Source organism: Bidens hawaiensis, unplaced genomic scaffold (genome assembly GCF_021521415.1).
Source record: "Bidens hawaiensis isolate Kalapana, Puna unplaced genomic scaffold, B.hawaiensis_p1.1 tig00043344_1, whole genome shotgun sequence".
NCBI lineage: Eukaryota > Viridiplantae > Streptophyta > Magnoliopsida > Asterales > Asteraceae > Bidens > Bidens hawaiensis.
The window spans coordinates 125318-149771 of NW_027497678.1; the positions used below are offsets into that span (position 1 = coordinate 125318).

General features: G+C 34.1%; 1 protein-coding gene and 1 pseudogene across 1 annotated transcript; one reads left to right on the forward strand and one right to left on the reverse strand.

Moving 5' to 3' along the window:
- The first annotated feature begins 3771 nt into the window (after positions 1-3771).
- LOC143594220 (protein SMALL AUXIN UP-REGULATED RNA 51 pseudogene) lies at positions 3772-4633 on the forward strand (annotated as a pseudogene).
- A 15239-nt stretch (positions 4634-19872) lies between these two features.
- LOC143594222 (ATP sulfurylase 2-like) lies at positions 19873-24204 on the reverse strand. Its single transcript, XM_077073585.1, has 5 exons — positions 23387-24204; positions 22322-22727; positions 21308-21568; positions 20512-20598; positions 19873-20280 (listed from the first exon to the last, which is right to left on the reverse strand). The coding sequence occupies exons 1-5, from the start codon at positions 23914-23916 to the stop codon at positions 20149-20151; spliced, it is 1416 nt and encodes a 471-aa protein (XP_076929700.1). The 5' UTR covers positions 23917-24204; the 3' UTR covers positions 19873-20148.
- Between the last annotated feature and the right edge of the window lie 250 nt (positions 24205-24454).

Below are 24454 nucleotides of genomic sequence, written 5' to 3' on the forward strand. Positions count from 1 at the left end.
TAACTCAGAATGGTCAAATGATTATTTCCATTGGGAATAAGATTGTACCGGATGTGTTTGCTATTTGTAATGTCTTGTTTAATGTTGACCTTAAGAGGTATGTACTTCCAACTTATCATGTATTCAAAAATGATTTGATATGCATAACTAGTTATGTAGCATTTTGACACAAATATAAAAAGTCTTTACATATACATAAGTAATCAAACGTTATCTTCAACATAAAGGACTTAGAGAAAACTATTGTCTCCAGCATAAGAAAACATTCAACAAACAATGACTTAAACAATCATTGTCTACACTCTCACATTCTACAATGAAATGCTTAAAACAAACATTGTCTCCAATCACACATCTTGACTTGGCATTGGTTCACCTTGTGTTGATTATTGTGTTTATAGTTGCATTGGTGCACCTTGACCCTTGCATATTGCAGAGCTGTGTCCCGTATTCCTACATTTCTTAAAAGTGATTGTACCCCCCCCCCCCTCCTTGTCATTTTGCCACCTTCATCAAATTCATATTCTAACTCATATAATGAACTCTTCCTCTTCCCCTTCATCTTCTTTTTGGGCATTACAATCTATTCAGCTAACAAACAATTAACATTAATGATCTAAATTGTATACAAAAGAAAGTCTGGATTTGCAACCTACTTATGATGCTTTGGAGGAGTTAGTTTAAATTGAGAGTTACTGCGAACCCAAAAACCTGGTCCATTGATTGGCATCACATTCTTATACAGCCTTTTCCATCTGCTTAGATATTAACACGGATCTACCCATTTTTCAGGTTCGCATGCTGCAATATCATTGTTTGCCATTTTTAAGATTGCTTCCACAACATATTTACAAGGCATGTCTGTTAAATCCCATCTCCTGCAAGCACAAGTTTTTTGTTGAACATTGACCACACACTGGGATCTTGGGCCACTAACCTGATATTTTGTAGAATCCACAACTAAAGCATTCAACTGGGTGGCTTCTGTTTTTATTTGGTCAAAGTGTGACTGAGCTATCGATATTAATGGACCATAAGCCTTGAGTGAATCTTCCTCGCATTAACCATCCTCTAGGTCATGTAATCCCTTATGTACTCTAAACAGGTGATTATAGGCTTGCCTCTAGCATCCACAAACTGCTTGTTAAACACTTCACATTCGTTGTTCAACAGCATGTCATACTTGGCCATACGAGTAAAATGGACTTTTGACTAGCTGGTTAGAGTAATATCTAGAAGCCATTGTGCTAAAGTTGAATCTTTTTTATTTATGTCTTCCATAGCACTGTTGAAATAGTACATGATAGGAACACGAGCTGCCCTACGTGCCATCCCTTTAAGGAGATATCCACGCCATTTCTTCTTCATGTTTTGTAAAATATGTCTAATACAAAACTTATGCTCAGCTCTGGGAAGCATCTTGGCTAAAGCTAGGACAAGTCCCTACATACATGGACCAAACAAGATAAATAGATTAATATAACAAAAACCTTTTCGTATGAATGATTCAATTAAATGTCAATGTAACTCTTATCAATCACTTATAAAAGTGAAACAAGATTCCTCTGTTAACTCAAGATCATCTCTGAGTATATCTAAAAATCATGACCATGATTTATAACATGCATATCCACAATTGCATATGCAAATGGAAATATACCATTGTTACCATCCACACCGTCAAGATCTAACCAGGAAACGGTCCTTTCATGAAACACCCATCTAACCCAGCTATATCTCTTCCACACATCTTAAAGCCTTGTTTCATTGAGACAAAACATATGTATATTCTTCTGAATTTCCTAGTAGTTCTTAGGAGGCATTCTCCGCATCTATATTGATAGTGCTACCAAGATTAGCTCTCAATAGCTCATCGCAATAGCCTCTCAACTTATCATATTGATCTATATAATATCCTTCCTTCTTCTTTGTAGCAATCTGTCTTGCTCTCATGGGTAAGAATACTCATTGTCAACAAACAAAGTTCTCTTATTTGTACACAGTGATGAGTTTTATTTATGGTCTTCACACACCATTCATGCTGCCTAGATTGTCTTGAGATCTGTATTGCAAAAGGGCAAGTGGGTTTAATAGAATTTTTAGGTTTTTCCAGTTGGGCCATTGGACTTTCCTTTCCCTGCATTAGTTGTCCCCTTGCTATTTTCTTCATTGAAGTTTACCCTTCGAGGGGTTTCTTTTGTTTTATTTTTCTTTTTTCCATGGAAGCCCCCCCCCCCCCTCCTATTATTGAGGTTGGGCTTTTACCCAAACACACAACTCTATACCTACAAGTTTCATTTTTTTTTATATAAAGTTGCCTTCTTGACTTAATTACAAAAGATTTAACCATTTTATTAATGTATCTTCTCACGTCACTATCACCAATTTCTCCGAGATCATAATCAAGATTTGCCTTATATCTACGCATGCCAACTACATGATTTTCCTCTTAACACATTATAATCTTCATCTTGAACATAGTCAAGATCATCTTCATCAATGTCTCTATCTTCCTCCTCTCCTTCATCTTCATCCTCTCCTCCATCAGGAGATGAAATTTGATTTAGCGATGGAAATGAGAATATTGAATTAAAGTGTGCTTGCTACATGGTATTCGGTACACCTGGTCTCAAATCCATTACATCCTATAAAATTTTGTCTTTCTCCAAATGTATACGGGAATGCCAATGTTCAACATATATATCAATGAGCTTAACACCATCCCTTACTTGAGATAACATAGGCCGGAAGTCACTGTAATCACCCAAAGGGTGAATCCCCCAATCCAGACACGCATGTGGCTCCTTATAATGAAAGTACAAAATCTCATCATTTGCATATCCTAAAGCCTTAACCATTTCTTCCAACACATCAGTTCCAAATTCATCAGTTTCAACACTATCAATGTAGGATACCTTACCATCTACATATTCCCTATTAGGATACGGAGTAAAATTACCTCAATAGAAAAACTTAACTATAAACAGTGGCTTATGCTCATCACCTGTAGTTTCAATAAAATTACAATTATCCTCTACACTAGGTGGTTTGATCAGTTTTAAACAATTAACCTCTACACTAAATCGAAATCTACTTACCATACATAGAGTAAGGGTCGAACAGTGAAAGATGCTCTTTCTCGGGTAGACCTACCCTCCACGATACACCAGCCATTACAAGCAAACAGCCTCCGATTAGAAGATACATAGTAGAAATTGATACCTCAAGGTCCACCGATGCAAAATTCTTGAAGAATCGGTAAGGTGTAATCGATATTATGCACACCCTTGGGTTCAAACATGTTTTTACTAAGACCTGGACGCGAAATGGCGAATCTGCCCTTATTGGATGGTCAAAAAAATAGTCAAACTAATGAAAAAACAAAAGTGCAAAAAGAACCAACACATGGCTCATATATGCGAAAATGGCACCATGGGGTTGCAATCTGCGTTTTGAGTTCCACCGCATGAACCATACTTACAAGTGACTCTTATTATTATATTTCTAAGTTTGTGAATGATTGTGTATAGAAGACAAATTTGACTCTTTAAACTATCAACAGTATTAAGTGATGTACAATAAATATTCATAGTTGTCTTGCTTAAATTTAAGATATCATTGTGTGATTACTGTTATACAATATAGATAACGATCTGGAGTGTCTTTGTCCATGTTTTTTATATTTTGGTATTATTTTAAAGTTTTGGACACATTTACCCCTTAACCCGATAATGTACGACTGCGGATGACTTGTCACACTTTAAAAGACTTATGAAGTTTTAGCATAACTCTCCTGTGTATATATACGATAAAAAAAGGTTTGAGTAACTATAGAAAGGAAGGAGATTACCATATATGTCACATTTTTCTTCATCTCCACTCTTCTTCCCTATTAATTTCACTTTCCCCATCCTCTTTTTATCATATTCTCACCACATAAACACACACAACACTCTCAAAGCTCCCACATGCTCAACAAGAGTCAGCAAACTTTGAGTTCTGAATATGGCTTTCAATAAAACCTCAAACAAACTTTCACAAGCAGCAGTTTTTAAGCACCTAGTGAAGAGGTGTTCAAGCTTGGGTAGAAAACAACACAAAAGCTACGAGGACGTCCCCAAAGGCCACTTTGTTGTGTACGTTGGAGAAAATCGCAGCCGATACATTATCACTATATCCTTCTTGTCACGCCCCGAGTTCCAGAGGCTACTTCAGCAAGCCGAAGAAGAGTACGGGTTCGATCATGACATGGGCCTCACCATTCCTTGTGAAGAACATGTCTTTGAATCACTTACATCCATGCTTAGGTAGAAGCACATGATGAGACAAGACAAACTATTTTCTTCCTTTTGCTTTTGTGTACTTCAGAAAGACTAGAAAAGGTTGCCTGACTCAATGGCATATCAAGAATGAGATTTTCAGGTTTATCAAGCAATATTATCGCTTTACTCACGCAAAGTTCACATATTTGTTTATGGTTGTTGAGTCTAAACTTCCTAGAAGGTCACCGATCATAAATTGCTCACACTCAAACAAGTTTAAATGTAAAGTTTTTCTCTCATTCATAACCGGTGTGGCTAAAAAATGTCGTTGATATATGACATAAGGTATTCCGTATAAGTTTATAACATAGTGTCTCCCATTTGGACATAATAGAACAATGTGAAATTTGTTTAGTGTGTAGCAATCATGTTTAATTTTCCATTTAATATGATGTAATTAATTATTAATAGTATTAAAATAGATTGGTTTGCTATATTAGAAAGATTGAATTTCATCAATTTGTGACCATGGAAAGCACGTAGGAAAGATCTGGACGAAAACATTGAACTTACATACATTAAATCTGTGTATGAGATCGAAGAGGTGACACTCATAATAAATTAGAAACGGATGAGGGTCTTAACAAAATGACAAAAATGGTGACAAGTAGATGGGGAGGATCATGCCGCTTCTACACGTATTTCCGTATATTATTTCTGATTTATTTTAAACACAAAGCACAATATATACTCACTTGTAAAATACTAAAATTATTTATTCAGTCAACTATATAAAAATTAAAAACCAATAGTTTACATTTCTTCTAGTTAACCTATTAAATTTTAAATTAAAGGTTACTATCATAATAAAATAAAATATTCTATATTAATTTTGCTATGTTAGCTTCATTAAAATTTTATAGGATGCACGTATTGTTTAGCCAACATTTTTGCAAATACAATGGTATAATTATGTGAAATAAAAAAGTATAAACTTTATTTTATTTAAGTTCATTGTTAAACTTCGGCTAATTTAGGGGGTATTAATAATCTGTTAAATGGCGTATTCTTTTCTATGTGAATGGCTGGCTTATTCCTTTCTATTTGAACGGCTACAAGCCTACAACCCCACAACAATTTACTTCCCTGCTTGTCTGGGTTAGAATCCTGGACCTCGCACTAAAAGACACGAGACTCTACCAAGTGAGCTAGCTTCACATTAGCAATAACTTTTCACTAATGCGTGTATTGGTGAATTACACACATTTTGAACACATATATATGCACAACATACGTTAAAGTATATCGACACAGCAGTTTAACGTAAAGATACACAAATTTAATATGTTGATTTGGAACTTCAACATAATAATCTTGGATAACTTTAGCCTACAAGTATACAACTTTGATATACAAATGCTCACATTTAACACATACACAAAGCATAAATACATTTATGTAGGTGTTTCCCACATCAATTTATTGTGATCAGTTGTTTTCACCTCAGTAGTTGTTTGCTATCAATGGCTTAAGCATCAGCCTTTTCGAGCTAGAACATTAGTTGTATGTCACTGTTAGTTGTTTCGAGATGGGACATAGTTGTTTTGAGTTACTGTTTCAACTTTTCATGAATGAAATATGAGAGTTTCAGTCAATCTCTTAAATTTCATCTTGATAGTAATAAAGTTGTTTATAATTACAAGATTAAATGGCCTTTATGGGTGATTGTCTTGTTAGGTGTCTTGTTTATTGCAAGATTAAATGGTTTTAATGGGTTTGATTTTTTGTGTGATTATAAAATGATCTTGTTGGTTCAATTGTGGAACACATAGAATATCACACACACACACTCGAGAAGCTTGAAGAAAATTTTGTTCTAAGAAGTACAGAGAAGTACTCTCAACTTCTTCATTATACACATCTATACATTTCTTTTTCCTCGACAGAAGAACACCACTTATCCGGTAAACCTTGGGCGCGTGAGTCATCTCCGATAATATATCGAGTTACACATTTATAATGTAGTACATGGTGCTTACAGTGAAATAGAAGTTGAAGAAACACGGATCTACTCCCTTAGACGGGTCTTAGATCCGATGAGTCCACAGGGTAGGATATGGATAATGACCAGTACGATACAAACCCAAGCAGTTCCTTTGGACGAGTTGCAAGTTGATGAACAGCTACGATTCATCGAAGAACCAGTCGAAGTTTTGGATTGGGAAACCAAAACACTCAAGCACAGCAAAATTCCAATCGTTAAGGTTCGTTGGAACTCAAGACGTGGACCAGATTTCACGTGGGAACGCGAGGACCAAATGATGAAAAAGTATCCTCACCTTTTTGAAGGGTTGACCAAACATCGAAAACCGCGAAAGCCGTCAAACCGTCAGAAATCACCAGAGGTATGAATTAAATTTCGGGACGAAATTTCTTTCTACTAGGGGATGATATGACAAACTGAAAATTTTTCTTGCTTTTTCAAACACCCATCGCGACTTGACTCAAATTTTCGGGACGAAAATTCTTTCAACATGGGAATGATGTGACACTCGACAATTTCAGGTTAACTCCGTTAATCCAAACTCCGTCAATTCAAACTTAAGATCACTAGAACTATAACGCACATCTCATTACATGTAAACTAGGGTTTTAAATGACGCTTGACAATCACTACACATGTAGTCTTTCGGGATTGCACCAAAACGCAAACGAGTTGATTCAAACCATTGGTGAACAAACGACAAACATCAAAACAATAAGTAATTGATAATTATGTGTTAGGTTTATGTGTTACTTGATATGTTATGTGTAATGCTAAACACAAGAAGCAAGAACTAATTGTTTACACTAGAAATTTAATAACTAGAAGTAGAGGGGTCATTGTGTAACAAAATTATTATTAATTAATAACAAAACCCTACACTCCCTCCACCGATCGGCCTCCCTCTCCCTTCCCCTTGGCTGCCGTAAACATACACACACATACATACAATCTTTTCAAGCTTCTTGAAGGAATTAGAGTGCTAAATAGGTAATTAACAACTCCTCTATGCGTTCTATATGTTTAATTTTGATATTGAATGGGTTAATCCAAAACCCTAATTCACGAAATTGATGATTAGGATGAGTTAGGGTTTGATTATATGCTTGATGATGATTTGCTAATGAAATTGATAACTAGTTGTGTTATTGTTGTTTGATAATCACTTGTTCTTTGATTTTAAACTTTCAAGAAAAACCCTAACTATGTGTGTAATGTGAGATTGATATGCATGGTTGGTAAATATTGTGTCTAGAGTGTTATATGCATGGATTATGGTTCATAGATTGTTGTTATGTTGAGTTTTGATGTAAACTGGTACTGGACAGATTGTTAAGTTTATGTTTAGACGACTGTAACTGAATGTTAATGTGGTAATTGGTCAAAATTCTTAACACTACAGTGTACTAGGTTGAGTTTAGTTTCTAAAAAGTCCAAGTTTGTAATTTTTGGACGTGTAAAAGTTAACTTTTATTATTTTACAAAACTAAAGTGCAAGTCTGAATTGTAAGGTCTGCTGTTAGGCTGTTTTGTAATTATCATATCTCATAAACTACAAGACCAAATGGGTTAGTTCCACTTCTGGAAGTTAACATATTGAGTTAAGAATCTAACCCATTTGGTCTTGCATTAATTGAATTTACCATTTAATGGGAATAACAAATATCATTCTGTTGCGCATGATTTTGACTGCTGTGAGTTTAATCTAATGTTTGGTCTTTGTGAGAAAACTATGTGGAATAAAAATACAATAAAAATAGTTCTGGAAACCTAACTCATGTGTGTTTTTGTGACGATTTTTGGTGAATTAATTGATATGTTATGATCTGTTGAATAGAGTAATCTTTCAAATAGATATCTGTCTTGATAAAACTAGCTGCTGAACTATGTGAAAATACATGAAACGTGTTTGTTGCTAGATAATTGCTATGTTTTTGACTAAATTGCCCTTGTGGAGAAAGATTGCTAGTAATGTACAATGTTAGTACTTAATACTTATGTAGTTGTTTACACATGAAATGTTTCACCAATGTGTTTGTCGAGTCACACATAATTCACAAACGAAACACGAAACGTATCTCATGTATAGGTATTATGTGCCGAGTCTAGAGACTCAATAATAGTTCCAACACTTAGAAAATCTCATTCTTGTTTTAGAACGCTAGTGAGGATTTTCTGTGACGCGCATCTCTCGGTGACTTGTTTTTGAATTCTTCGCAAACAGTGAGTTTCACGTTCCCCTTTTACTCTTTTAAACGCTTTTACTTGGGGGAGAATACATACTCCAAAACGCTTTAGATTTTGTTATTAGTTATATATCACTTGTAAGGCTAAGTGGCAAACGAACCAACTAAAGTCCTTCATAACATCGAACCGTTTAGTATTTGTATAATAGCGAGTCACTGTTGAGTAGTACTACTGGGTTTGACAAACCCCACCCAACTCTAAACTCGACGGCAGGTCGAGTGGGTGTAATCTTGGCTAACACATTTCCATGGTCGTGGTAGACATGGTGGCAAGGCAATTGATAAACAGTCAGCTTCGGTGTCGAATACTTAGTAATACTTGTTTTATAGGCTAGCTACCTATCGATATATAATTGACATAACATTATCTTGTAACGCAAACGCAAACGCAAAACGCAAACACTTAAACGCAAACATTTTCTTTATTTATATATGTGAACTCACCAACCCCGTGTTGACACTTTTAGTATGTTATTCTCAGGTAGCCGAGGCGGGCGCGCGGTATAGGAACATGCATTCCATTGAACTCTATCATTTTTGCAAACTTGTTTTTAAACTGTTATTAATTGGGTTTTAAGTCGTCCTGCGTGACGCAGCACTTGGTTTATGAAATTACGCTTCCGCACTTATTTAAACTTTAATGTTTCGTGGTTTGAAAACTTTATTTATGGTGTTTGATTATAACTAATGATTCCGATCCTGTTAGTTCACACCCTCTGACGGTAAAACTCCGTTAGTGGATTTTGAGGGTGTGACACGAAGCGCAAAGCGCAAAAAGCGAAAGCTTTTCGTATATGAGGCGTAAGGTTTTTATATAATTTTTTTAAATATATATCTTATGCTTTTAGCATCCCAACTCTAAATGTAGCAATAAATATATTTTAGCATCCCAATTCAATATATAAATTATCTACATGTACAACCTAAAAAACATGTTTTACAACATTTTGATGCATAAAAACGACATCTATACGAAAGGCGCTCGCTTCGGGTTCGCCTCAGGCCGCTTTTTGCCTAAAATAGCGCCTCACTCTCGCCTTTTGAACATTGCTTGCCTTGAGTAGGCAAAAGCGATGAAGCTCTCGCCTTAGGTCGCCTCTCGCCTCGGCTCGCCTCAGGCGTGCTTTTTTAAACCAATCCCGCGGGTGCCTTATGAGAGTCCCTCAATTGACCCGCGGGTAGTACTTAAGGGTATTTGGGTCTTTTTGATGCCCTAACTCTATAGAAGTCAACCGAGCAACATGTTGCATGGTTAACCTTTGTTTTTTTTTTTTTTTGAAAGTTATGGTTAACCTTTGTTGGATAACAAAACTAAGTCATTTATAACTACATAACATTTATGTAAGGAAAACGAAAGTATAAAATGCATGACCCGTTGGTATCGAATTAATAGCTCCATAGTCTTAGACGTGAGGAAACCAAATGTATCATTGCAAATGGTATAAATACGTGATGGTTGTTAAGGCACACTTTTTCGTGTTTGGTCATTTTGCATTAAACAACTTTTAACGTGGTCTTGCTGCCCGCCGTGAAAACACTATTCTTTAAACCCACAAGAGGGGAAACCTCGTAATAGATCCACATGTATGTTTACCTAATATCCATCCAAAGACCAAAATGCCAATCGGTCTGAATTTTGATCCCCCTTGCGACAAACAAAGCATATCTCATCAACCTGAAGTAGGGGAATCATGAGGTGATACTTAAGAATAATACAATACTCTCCTGATAGATATATGCATGCACATTCATAAGGATAGCAAGAAGAAATTCTTAAACATGCATCTGAAGCTCGTAGAAACTCAAAAATGATTTATTTAAAGAAATGTCATATAACTCTGAAGAAATGGGTATATTAAAAGAAACATTAATGTATGTGGTTTTATAGTTGTCACTTATCATTTTGAGGATGCTTCCTAAGTTTCTGTGCCAAGGATGTCTTATTTATTCATTTGCCTTCTTCAATTTGCAATACTCGATGTTTTTGTACTTTTTATTTAATAATTGTATTATATCTCATTGGAGTATGGCTTCAGAAATTAGTAAGAGAGTTGAACTCAACGAGACAATATGTGTTTCTGCAATTTGCTCATACTATAGGGCTGCTTATTCATAACTATAAAGGTGGAGTTGTGATGCTTTATCTAACAAATTGCCGACGAGTTTTTTACCGATGGATTGCCTAAAGTTGCTCTGGTCATTCACCGAACGAATATTTATTGGAAATCCATCAATTTTTATTAAAAAGGTAATATTAATTAAATTTTTTTATTTCCTAAAGGAAATTATGTAATAAATTCAGTGAATAAAAAGTTACAAATTTCAATATTGACTTATTTAAAACAAAAATAACAATTACGAACTATTTAGCTAGCGGCGTTGAATGTTTTATTACTTACGTTGATCTCGAGTTCAACATATATCTCCTAATCATGTAACTTGTAAGTTCAATATATTTTGGTTTAAGAAACATCTAAAGTATAAAATAATAGACTAATTAAATAGCAATGGTGTGTAAAATGATAATTTCCCCTCCAATATGTTCTTTTTTTTATTTTAATGAACAGAAATGGTTTATGCAAAGCTTTAGCAAAAAAGGCCGTTGATAAGGACACCTTTTTAGTGTGATGACAAGTTCACATGTGTGTTTTTTTACTACCGTTAGGCAATTGTGGTGCAAAGTTATATGGTGCAAACCCAAGTTACATCTAACAATTATATTTTTAAGCTCAACCAACAAAAACCATTCACTATTCAGAGACATTGCAGCCAGAGGCGGATTCAATTCTTTAATTGGGGGGGGGGGGGGGGGGGGGGGGGGGTACTGGGCCATAGCATAACCATAACTCAAATAGGTATCAAATCAATGGTGGTAGCGGTGTAGGAGCTCTCGCCGGAAAATTAGTGACGTCGGTTGGTGGTTCCGGGTTAGTGCGGTCCTTCGGGTGGTTGGCTGATGTATCATGCGGCGGAGATTATGAATGACGGTGTCGGTTTTTGATGAGTGACGGTGTTTTTGTACCAACCCAGTTTAGCGAATGGCTTTGAGTTATGGTTTTGAGTTATGTTTAGCGAATTAATAGCTTTGATGAGTGACGGTGTTTTTGTACCGACCCAATAGGTATCAAATCAATGGCTTTTGATTGAAGTATGGTTTTGAGTTATGTTTAACGAATTAATGATTTGGTATTATATAACCACTATTTGTTTTTTTACCGACCCAGTTTAGCCGACCCAAATTTTGTCCCATGTACTTAAAATTTCTGTATTTGCCACTGTATCTTCATCCATGTTTGTCATTGATACAATATTTAATAATGATAACAATTTTACTACCGGATTAATATTACTAATTACTCAACCAAAACTATTAATATGAGTCATGTGACCCATACAAATATTAAGATTATAAGGTGACAAATTGCCAATGTGAGACTAGCCCACTTGGCAGAGGCTCTTGCCTCTTAGATGGAAGGTCTTGAATTTAAATGTGGGCATAAGATGTATTATTTGAAGTAGTGTGAGAGTAGGAGTAGGATAGACTTACTAAAACAAAAAATTATACGGTAAGTTTATACCATATATATAACATGATTTTGCACCCGGGTGGGTATGATAAGTTAGTAGAGCTAATATCAAACAATCAGGCTCTATTACAAATATTTTATTTTAAAAGAAATAGTCTAATTTAATTTCCACAATAAGCATCATGAATGCTTACACAAAATAAATAAAAATTTATTATATAAAAAATAACTTAATATAATAAGTTGCTTTCTTTTTCTAAAAAAAACATCAGTTGTTTTGAAAAAAAGTTCTATAGCATTTTAACTTCTATAAATTTACTAGAACTCGCTTAGTCTCGCTTGTTTGGTAAAAAAAAATGGGTTCTTTTAGATTTTACTTTATTTATATGTAACAGAAACCAGTTTTTACGAAACTGTTCTGTTTGTTTGTTTGGTGTCGTATTAGATGCTAGAATTCGTTTTCTGTTATACATTTGTTTTTTTAGCAGTGAAGATAACAAGGTCAGATCAACGATTCATTAATGACGTGTGTGACATCTTGGCATGGAAGATACTGCATGTAACTTTACTCATATAATACTGAAACATGATATTTTATTGATTGTCGACTATGAATTCAGAAACGATTCATTTATGATGTTTGTTTGTCAAATAGTTCTTTCCTTAATTATTTTCCGATCCAGTTCGACCAATCGTGTCAAGTAATCGGCATATATTTTTTTTGGTTTGGTTGGGCCCCTCCAATCGGCTAGAATCGGGTCGGCTCGAGTAATATAGAAAAAAGATAATCAAACAAAAAAATACGTGAAACTTCATTAGAAATGCTTAAATAATATGTCATATGTCTAAAATTGTTCTTTACGGGTTTTCATTTTTTAAAGCTTAACAAAAACATCATATAGTATGCATGTCTTTTTCAATAAAACACATACAACTATCGTTTAAATTCTCATCATCCATTTGATTATACAAATCAGACTTCATGTAAAAGTATTTTCAAAGTTTGCAGTTGCGATGGGTAATACGAGAGCTAGCCTCAATAAACGATAAACCAATACAAATGAAGTTGATGAGCTAACATATGTAGAAAGTCAAAACATTTTCTTTGAAGATTAAAACTCTTATAACCCGTTGAACTCACCTAACCAATTACTTGCCATAATAACCTTTTTTAAAAAGTTAAATGTATATTGGGTTGAGAGTTTGGGCTTGGACTTAAAACTTAGGAATAGATTGATTGGGCATTTGGCCTTAAACTTGTTTGAATTAAACTCAATTTTAGTTATTTATATGCATTTATATAATTATAAATGTAAATTTGGAAATTTATTTTTTATTATGGCCGGTCTTGAAATTTCATGGGGTCGTTCTCGAATTTTCAAAGGGTCTTTTTGTCCTTCTCGAAATTCCATAGAGGTCAGTGGGTCGGTCGAGATTTTAACATATATATACCACTAAAAAAATTTCTCACAGGGGTCGGCCGACCCCCCTACTCAAAGCATAGCTACGCCCCTGTTCTTTATCTATGTTTGAAATTATAATCTACCTTCTACTGGGTATGTGCTTCTATCAAGTATGCTAGCCTTATATTTATGTGACTCCCCTTTAAACAGTAGTTTCGGTTGTTATAATGAATCTGGATACAAATGATGGATTTTTAGAAAACGACCACCTTGATAAATTTTCGTAGACTGAAATGGGCTTTTTTGTCTTCTCTATAGGGAGGTCTTATCCACATAACTGTCATGAACTAGACCACGATATTCATGAATACTAATCACATCAGAAGAATGCATTTCAACATGAATGATTGACAGTTACAACCTGAATCATTTATTGTGGCTGTCCTAAGTCATTGACATCAATTTAGTTACAAACTGATCTTCAAAACTTTGTTGTTCAAAGCAACACACTACAATACATTTTTACACTTGTTTTGGTCCCTATCATCGCGGGGTAATGGGAAGAAGTAGCTTATTATTTCACTATTTGCTTAAATTCACGAAACCACTCATACACTAGTTCAAATGTCTTCCGGTTTATGCTCGACCCATATAGATGTACGTACTTTTAAGAACTAAGGGGTTGTTTGGTAGCCTCTTAAATTCTTAATGTTCATTAAGAGGCAATCTCTTAATCTTTCATAACCTCTTAATGGTTAAGAGATAATTTGAAGTATGAATGGTTAAAAGACTACATCTTAATAGTTACTCATTAAACATTTAGACTTAAACTACATCTTAACTATTAAAAAATAGCCTTTTAATAACTATTAAAAAGCTACCAAACAACCTCTAAAATTTATATGTATAGTAAACGGATAACCCACAAAGTAAACGGATAAAACACACAAGGAGAAAGAGAAGTGAAGGACGTTTGATTGTAACTAACCAATGGGAAATAGAGCACATGGAGACCATCCATCTATTTCAGTTGACAATGATGAACCAAGATTTTCCTATTTTTCAATTTGTTTTCACGTGTAATGGGTGACCATACCTATAAGCCTCCATATTAATGTCGCAAAAAACGTAGTGTGGTCCAAAACTTATTATTGTTAACGAACATACCGGACCATGTGGTTGTTTTTTATAATGTTAAGAATGACTTGGAATTATATATAACATATTCAAGGCACCCCAACTATGTATTGGAGATCAGGATTTCGATTAGAATTTTGGAGGGACAAGTAATAAAAAGAGTATTTGAGGGCCTACAACCTCAAAAGTGCTTGTACCGAGAGCTGTGGTTCTTGGTGGCATGCGACATGGCCTAAAGCACTTATATTAAACATATCAGTGTTCCACATATCATGATATTACACGTCAAGAAATACAATGGAGTCTTATGAAAACAGAAATGAGCATTGTCATGATTTTCCAATCGTTTCCTCTAGCACAAGTGTCACAAAAACAGAATACCTGCACTCAAAAGATTCTTATGGAATCTCATCACAATTACTAACTTGTATGCCTATGTAAACTTTTTAGGTGAGATGTGTTTGTGTCCACTTATGTATGCAGATTTTTACACACATAACAATAACATGGTTAGCGTAAAAAAATACATTTTAGGGACATTCATCCATAGTGTGTAAATTCCTCACAAACAAATACTTGCTCAACACATGGGCAGATCACTCTTCTACCCTCTTAAACCATATTAACTTTCAAATATGAAACTATCATTCTGTTACTCTTAGCCATTGTGTTGACCTTATAAATGGCTAGGACTGTTTACTACACCTTTTAGAAGAAACACACTTTTTATTAATATTGTACATATAAATAAAAATTGGATCAAATACAAAGTTGTTTATTTTAGAATTGTACGAAGTCAATCTAAACATTTGATTGTTGACTTAATATCTAGTTACCCATTTTAGATGCATATTTATAGTTCAATCATTTTTTAATGAAGTATTTTATTTTAGTATAGTATTCTGTAGTCTACATATTTTTATATTAGGTATTTTACATATTTTTTTATTTTTAACATATTTAAAAGACCATTCTTAAAGTGCCTGTATGGCTGTATAACAAAAACGTCCAGCATCACCAGATCGTACACTCCTCCTAATCCACTTAATCCACTCGAGCAGCGGGTTGCCTAACTCGAGGACCTCACGCGTCTTTTGTACGCCAAATAGAATGAGTCAAAGTAGGAGCCAACAATAGGCCACATCTGACCTGAGTGATCCTCCTTGTGACGATTCGCCCGTTAAATGCTTTTGATCGTTTATAGTTGTAAAATACATATTTATGTATAATATTACTATAACTAAATCTATATATTACAGTTTGTTTATTTATGTCTTACATGCAATAATATAATTTACAGAACAGGAAAAATGTAATATTAGTTTTTTATGCTTAGAATAATTACCGACAGATTAGTGATGAGATCCAACATTTGGCTGAACATATGCTCGTCAGTAATCAGTCAAAGAAGGGACACCAATTCGCCGACGGAAAAGGTGACCGTTGGTGACCCATTGAAAATATCCGTCGCTAATCCAACGTAAAAGGAATAAACCGCGAGCATTATACTAGCAGAGTTTCACTAATGGAGTTGCGACAGCAAACACTATCAGTGAAAGTCCAGTTTTAAAGTTGTGTCTTTCTTGTTTTTAGAATTTTAGAAAATCACTTTTAAACAATATTTTTTCATGTTTTTTAATTATAAGGTTAACATTATAAAAAAATATATGAGGAGCTCACGAGATTACATGCATATAATCTCGCGAAGTTACTTATATGTATCATATTACATGTAATATTGCAATTAATATGGCTAACTATATGTATGTCTTTTCGGTTTAGGGAAAAAATAATAAAATATCACAGAAAGGAGAAAGAAATTTTTTCTGTAAAAATGGTTATATGAAGTTCACGTAGCTAATTAAGCTTAGATGTGAAACTCTCCAAAACAACATCGTTTTATTTAAAAATTCTCACAAAACTGATTCATCACCAGCTAAAAATATATCACCTATAATGAAAGATCATAAAGATAAACATATTTACTGCTAATTCATTTCATTTATGATATTTTAAAGAGGTTCATGTGCCTAGTTTACGAGTTCATTGATAATATGTACTCCGTATTCATTTTCTGTTTAGTTTTTTTTTCCGCTTTAAAATGCGGCGTAGAATAAGATTACGTGATCGTCTCTCTTATTATTGTTAGCCCAGTGGATGAAAAGGCCCCACTCAAGTTTGACAAACTTGTGTAATATACACTTTCATTTTTGGTTTCTTATGTAGTCGCTAATCATGATACTTCTAATCCATAATCGTAGCCAATTCATGTTAGTTAATGTAAAGTCTAGCAAGTAGCAACTCTTAATCAACATATTATTCATGATCACTCAAGTGTGGTATTATGATTTATGTTCCATTAGGTTAAGGATATGATTGGTCATGAGAAACCCGGAGCACACGAACCGTACCTAACAACGTTTGAGTTTTAATCGACTCTATTCTGTTTATTGATTGACAAACTAGTATTTAGGCCCGTGCTTCGCAACGGGATTGTTAAACTGAACAACAAAAAACATGTAAACATGTTTAACCACAAACACGTTACTGGTCGACGTTAATCATTTGTATCGGCTTACGGAATCAAAACAAAATCCTTCAATGATAAAATACAACAAATTATCATACGTAGAACAAAAAAAGACGGTACGTTACAACTACGAATCAATGTGAATTCGGTTGGCAGCGGCGGGGTACCGATATTAACTCGTAAACGTAAATTAGTAAGCCAGAAGTATATATTTTAAATGTGCGAATCAAACATCGAAAGGAGATAAATACTCATATGATGACGGGATATTTTTAAATTATGAAATTAGTTTCAGTCGTTGTAAAGATGAACTATTAAAAATACCAAAACAAATATTAAAAAAATCGTTTAACCGAAATAAAACATGTAATACTGACACTCGTCCAAATTAAAGGTTATATAGTTTTTAATATTAAAATAGTCGAAACGGAAAGTAAAATAAAAAACCATTTGATAGTATAGAAAAAAACATATATGAATAACACATGATAATTAAATCTTAAATAATAAAACAATAAAAGGTATTAGTCTTTGTTTTTAATTGTTACAGTCTTGTAAAATAAAAATATAATAAAACACATGCTCAAGTAAGCTACAGGGAATTGAATAGTTACTTTGTAATAATAAAAACAAAAATCACAAGGGGTTTAAATAGCAAGACTAATTTGAAACTAATGCAAACACAAAAGAAGACAAGCCTATAAGGCTAAACTTAAACTAAACAAATAAGTTTAAACAAAATTATCTCTTTCGCCCCTTAATTTTATGATCCTCCTCCAAACCGTCCTTCGAGATCAGTTGCACATCCCTTATTGTAGTGACATTACCAGCCGCCATTGATACTTTCACATTGACTTCTTGCATGTGGGTTGTCTCATCGATTAGAGTGATATTTATTTGTCGCGCCTGGGGTTGCTTTTAGGTCTCTAATGCAACATATTATTATCATTTAACATTGCAACATATTATTATCATTTAACATGTTATCGGAGTTTGTTTTACAGGTTAATTGATATTTGATTGGATTTTATTAAATTAACTGTTGATCATTGAAAGGTCCCTTTCTAGATCGATAAGTTAATGAAATCAACAGGCACTTCTTACATTTGTAACTAGAAGAGATGAAGAAATGCTTTAGAAAAAAAGATGATGTTAAAGGCTATGAAAATGACATAACTCTTGATTAGACTGGCACACTTTATCCTATAGTTCTTCCTCAAGACCAACAAGGCCTCAATTTTGGCCACAAATTCTTACTCACTTTAGGTAAATGTTCACCATTAGTCAATCTACTAATTAGTTGTCAAATTGAACATGCTTATCTATGTTAACTCAACTAAAAGATTAGCCTGATGGGTGAGAGAACCCATAGACCTCACATTAATTGCCTATACAATCGATACTATCAATGTATGACAAGTCTCATAAGTCATACCTTGCAATGGTTTCACTCCTAACTATATGATGTCTCACGAACGTTTTTGATGAGTGCTCCAAAATATAGTTAATTAATGAAGTTTTCCTTTAATCCTAAGCCACATTTAAAAGTTATCATGTTTAGATATAAGTGTTTTGCAATATGCATAGTACTTGATGTCTGCTGCTTGACTAAATTAATTTTGGATGTGTATACATAATTCTCCTTTTTCATATTAACTAAATCAATTTCGTTTTGTTATATCATAGCTCCTTTAGTCGCAAATTTCAGTAGTCATTCACTTGAAACCAATCCCCGCTCGAGGCATCTAGCTGTCGTCACGACGTCACCCAAACCTAAAAGATTAGCAAATCGAATTATTTGTTGCTGTGTATTGTACTATTGTCTTAAGTCAGCTTGCTCATGACCCATGTCTTCTCATTTTTATTTATGATTCACACTATAGCTAGCCATTTATAAATTTTCATTATTTGTCTCGTTTTGACCAGTTAATATATTTATCCCTTGACAAGCATCTCGGGTCTTTCACTGAACTACATACAATTATATTATGCGGTTCTCAATTTCTTGTTTAAAATTTGTTTTGTGACGCGGGCCTCCTATATATGAGGAACCAATTTGCTAACAAGTATATGTTATCAAGAGAACATCACATGTATAAAGAATGAGCAAACGAAAAAAAGGTGAACAAACTTAATGTCCGTCAGATAATCAAACACCTCATGATATATGTACAAAGCGTCATATAACCAAATGTATCAAATAAATATGAGATGAGGTGTTGGCACGACACAATCATGAATCATCTATGCTTATCTTACTTGATGAAAAATATGGATGATTATTTCATCAAATCTCTACATATTTATAAACTAAAATCTTCAAATTTTTGAATTGCATACCTATATCGGCAATATTCTTATGGAATCTCAACCTCAGCAAATCCTGACTTGTGCGTCAAAGAGAGTTCCAAGGAGTAAAGCACGTAACGCCTTATATGTTTTTATTTACAACATTAACATGTACTCAAGCTCTGGCGTGACGAATGTACATATAATCGATTACTTACACTTCATTGAAGATTTATTTTATTTTCTTATTATTTTAATTTTTGATTTGCAAGCCTAGATGAATTTCTTTCTTCAGATTTTGCATTTCAGTTTGGATCATATGAAGTTGTTAGTAAATTTTATGTTGTTTCTTTAGTGTTTGGTACTAATCAATTGTAACAATGAGTCTTTAATATAAGAACTTTTATTGGGTATTAAAGAAAAAAACTTCAAACTTAATAAATAAAATTGATATGCAAAAAACAGTCACCAATATTCCAACAGTCACTCTAAAAATGAATCAAGACAGCCTACATCAAGGACCTACAAATTACTTATCATGCAACTCAGAAAATAAAAACCAAAGAACAAAAGCAAAACACAACTTAAATTCACTCTCCGGGCGTTGATGTCAGAGGTGCTAACTTGGCATATATTATTAGCATACGCGATAGCAAGAATCGAATCGAATCGAATCGAATTGTCTTGGAGTCTGTTATAAATCAAAATTTCTAAGCTGATACTACCGCGGTTGCAGTTTCTTCAGCTTGCAAGCTGGCATAGTATTTGACCAAAACGTCCCATCCTCCCGGACACATAAAACCATTCGGAGGACTCTCCCCTGTTCTTGCAAAAGTCCTCATCTGAAATAAATAAATAAATAAAAACAATTGAAACTTAATAAGTTTTATTTGACAAAGAACAATTTTTTAAATTTTGTAAAATTATTTTTGATCTTTCTTTTTATTTTGTTATGCTATTTTATCAGGGTATGAAGCATGGATTAGTAGTGTACATGGGTAAATTTGGGTCAGTTTAAGACTCAAAGCAAACAATATACCGAGTAATGGTGGCTGGGAAATCTAAGTACATACCTTGGTCCCGGATATGAAAAGAAAATCTTTAGCACGTGAAGGGTCGAAGAAAGCCATCTCTTTAGCCACTGTGTCATACGCTGCCACCTGCAACAATAATTACTACATTAGAACAATTTCATCATGATAATAAGAAAGGACCCAAAATTATCAACAGTTTCACCTATACATTAGGCTTTTGAAAACCTTTTGTTTTAGTTTTTGGTTTTCATTATGGGTTCACTTTCGGTATTTAGGTTTTCCTATTTAGGCTTTAAATTTTGGGCCGAAAAAATGACCCAAAATAATAAATCAGGCCTGAAACCTTGGGCCTAAATTTTTGTCCATTAATGACTAATAGACGTATTTTGAACTAAAACTTTTGGGCTACACAATCTATTAACTTCAAAAATATAAACTATAATTTCATAAATTCAATTACAAGCATTCAAACAAAACAATTTAATCCATGCAAAACCAGCTTTTACAGGTTCAGTTTGATTTTTTCGAAACCGAACCGGAAATTCGGTTTTTGAGTAAACATACAAGTATATAACCAAACAGTCAGTTTTCGGTTGAGTTCAGTTAGCTCGGTTCGGTTATTTCGGTTATGGTTACGGGTCGGTTATTTTGATTTCATCGACACCTCTACCAGGTTGAAATCGCACCCTCTAGTTAGCAATATCAATTCAATTACTTAGGAATGGGTGATTCAGGCTACATTGCATCTTTAATACGCGGGTCAAATGTGTAAAAACAACAGCTTAGATGAAAACATTTCAAAAGGATCAAAATATATGGAGAGTTGGAGACATACCCTAAATGGCAAGATATTCAACTTCTCCAATCCCGGGGCCATGCTTAACACCTTTTTACCATGATCGGGATCATACAAGTCACGTTTCTCAGTAGGATGACCCATGCCAGCTGGATCACGACCCACGATGTAAAAATTAGCACCAGCGTTTATTCTTGCCTTCGCATGCCACTGTACTTCAGTGGGGCCAGCGTAATGCATCGGTGATGGAAATATAGACACAATGGTAGTCTCGGGGTCAAGTACTCCATCTTCTAAAACCTGAGAAATAATAAACATGCTTACAAATACTGCAATAAGAAAAATGATTGAAGTGTTCACAAAGTTATTATTGTGATATATTAACGACTTTATAAAAGTTCAATTTAGTTAGTTAATTTTAGATTTACCTTAATAATCTTCGTACGCGAAGGGTAGTTAAGGAAATTTCATATGTATCTATAATCACTTTAATGCTTCTCAAAACTTAAAAATTTACCATAAATTTTCAAAATCATTAGAAATAATTAAATAGATGGTCCCTGTGATTTGGTCATATTACAACTTTACTCCCCAAGGTTCAACTACAACTTTAGACCAATTGTTTGCACTTTGCCCAAACTTTAAAACCATAGGTCACTAAAATGATGTAAAATAACCTGTTCAACTTAACGTTAACGTCCATCACTCCATCCATTCATGGACCAGGAATTACGTTCGTGTGAGCAGTTGGTTTAAAGCTGTAATTTTTGAAACTTAGGGACTAATGTTCCAATATGGTCATACCACAGGGACCATCCATATAATTAATTCAAACAATAGTCATTGACCCTAAATCATTAAAATCATGGCGCCATTGTCTTAACTTTTAGTAATACTTTTCAACTGTTAGTGGAAAAGACGAAACGTGCAAACTTTTTAAAACACAAAGGATGTTTATTGTTAATTTCATAGTTTATAAACGATTTCTGAAAAATGGTATAAACTTGAAGAACGAAATGTGTAATTTACTCTTCTTATTATGAAAGTGTTTACCTTGCTATGTTGTTCCATGCGTACATCCAATGGCACATCATCAGCTTTTGTGTAACCGCCCAACGGATGAAGCAAAAGAATTGGATTCCTGTAACCCATATCCAAAAGTCTTTTACGCGTGTCATTCATCAACAACGCGTGACCATTATGAACAGGATTTCTTAATTGAAAAGCAAAAACTGCATCTGCCTGACGACGATCAAATTCTTCACGAAGTTGTTTTGGAGAAAGCCGGTAACTATCTAGACCGTCATTGTACTTGATTGGAGATAATACTTCTAGATCTCCACCAATGAGCCAATTGCCAGATGGAGTTATCACTTCTTCAACATAAGGTAGTCCGGGAGCTGTGGTTCCCCATGTTCTAGAAATCCTTTCTTCTTTGTTATGCTTGTATATCTCAACACTGAAACCAAACAGAAATGTAAGTCATGATGTGAATTATGCTTTTCAACTTCAATATTATGAACAACTCAAGTGGAAATGTTATTAGATATGAGAAAGAATATGAAACATTTATAAACTTGCATATCTTGAGCTTAATGTCAAACATATATCGAGCTTAATATCAAGATAAAGACGACAAATTGACAAACTTCCATATCTTGAGCTTAATATTAAGAACATAAATTGAGCTTAATATCAAGAAAAAACATGATAAATCGACAAACTTGCATATCTTGAGCTTAATATCAAGAACATAAATTGAGTTTGATATCAAGAAAAAGATGATAAATTGACAAACTTGCATATCTTGAGCTTAATATCAAGAAAAAAGATGATAAACTGACAATCAAATCAATATTCATATTTGAGCTTGATACCAAGTTCATAAATTTAATATCTTGAGCTCTTGATACTTCAAAAATTGAACACCAAGAACATAAAAACAAAAACTTTGATGCCCAAATGTAAGAAAAACAAATCCTTGAAACCATAATCAAACGCCGTCAAAACCGATTACTACAACTCCAATTCAATTCACACACATGCATCAACAGCATTTATATAAACAATCATAATCATATAACTTCGATCACAACTAATAACAAGAAAAATGCAAACCTTCTCAAAATGGCAACCGTGCTACCATCCGGCCCGACCAAAGCGACATCACTCTCACCGCCAATCTTCTCCTTAGTCTCATCATCAATCGCCAACACAATAGGCAATGACATATTCACCACACTCCCATTGCTCCTCCTCAATGAATTAAAATGCAAACTCTGCAAATACTCATCTTCTCTCATAAACCCCTTCAATGGACTGGCCCACCCTTCACTAATCACATGCACCCATTCCAAATCAATCTTTGTCAACCTCACTTTCACCATACCCTCAGCTTCAACACACTTCAACACCCTTTTATTCTCAGGAACAATCAGATCAACAAGCACCCCACCATCTGGGTCAATCAAAGAACTCTTGATGACATGTGACGTCATCTTTTTTGTACGGAAAATAAGAGATTTTGGGGTTATTTGGTTGGAATGGTAAATGGGTGTTGATAAAATTGAAGGGTTTTTGTGGGTTTTGGATGTTGAGTTTAAATGTGAAGAGAAATGGGTGATTTGGAGCTTAATTATGAGAGACATCGTGAATTTGGGGGTTTAGGGTTATTAGGGTTTTGGTGGGTTGAGTGGTGGATGGAATCATGGAGATTTAGAATTGGGGGATTTAAGAAGGATGTTGGTTGAAAGATGTCCACAAATTTGATTTTGATTTTGATTTTGATTTTGATTTGAATAAATATGTGAAATGAAAATGAGGCAAAGGCAGAAGCATCTCATCTTTTTCCCCTGGCCATAAAATGTGACATTCTTGCTGACAATCTTGAATGGTCTACAACTCTGCATTACCAAACTAGTGGTTTCTTTTGAGGTTCTTTTATTATTATTATTATTAAATAATGTAACGAATCTTTCATAGATTCAGGCTTTATATTATACACATGGTTAAATTATAATAATAAATATTAAAATTTAACCTTTTCTTTGGTTAATTTTATGACACACACCCACCCACCCCAAAAAAAGGGCTGCCACACGAAAGTGAGGGTGGTGCTTTGACTACAAAACTTATTGGATATTCTAAAGTGGTATCGTAGGGTATGGCTTTTTTTACATCATGTCA

Bases quoted from the DNA above. Each gene is read 5' to 3' on its own strand.
- LOC143594222 (XM_077073585.1), bottom strand. From the start codon at position 23,916: ATGTCTCTCATAATTAAGCTCCAAATCACCCATTTCTCTTCACATTTA. The intron at 22,728-23,386 runs GTTTGCATTTTT...GTTTGGTTTCAG, and splicing joins ACGGTTGCCATTTTGAGAAG to TGTTGAGATATACAAGCATA. The intron at 20,281-20,511 runs GTATGTACTTAG...TATTTATTTCAG, and splicing joins TTTTCATATCCGGGACCAAG to ATGAGGACTTTTGCAAGAAC.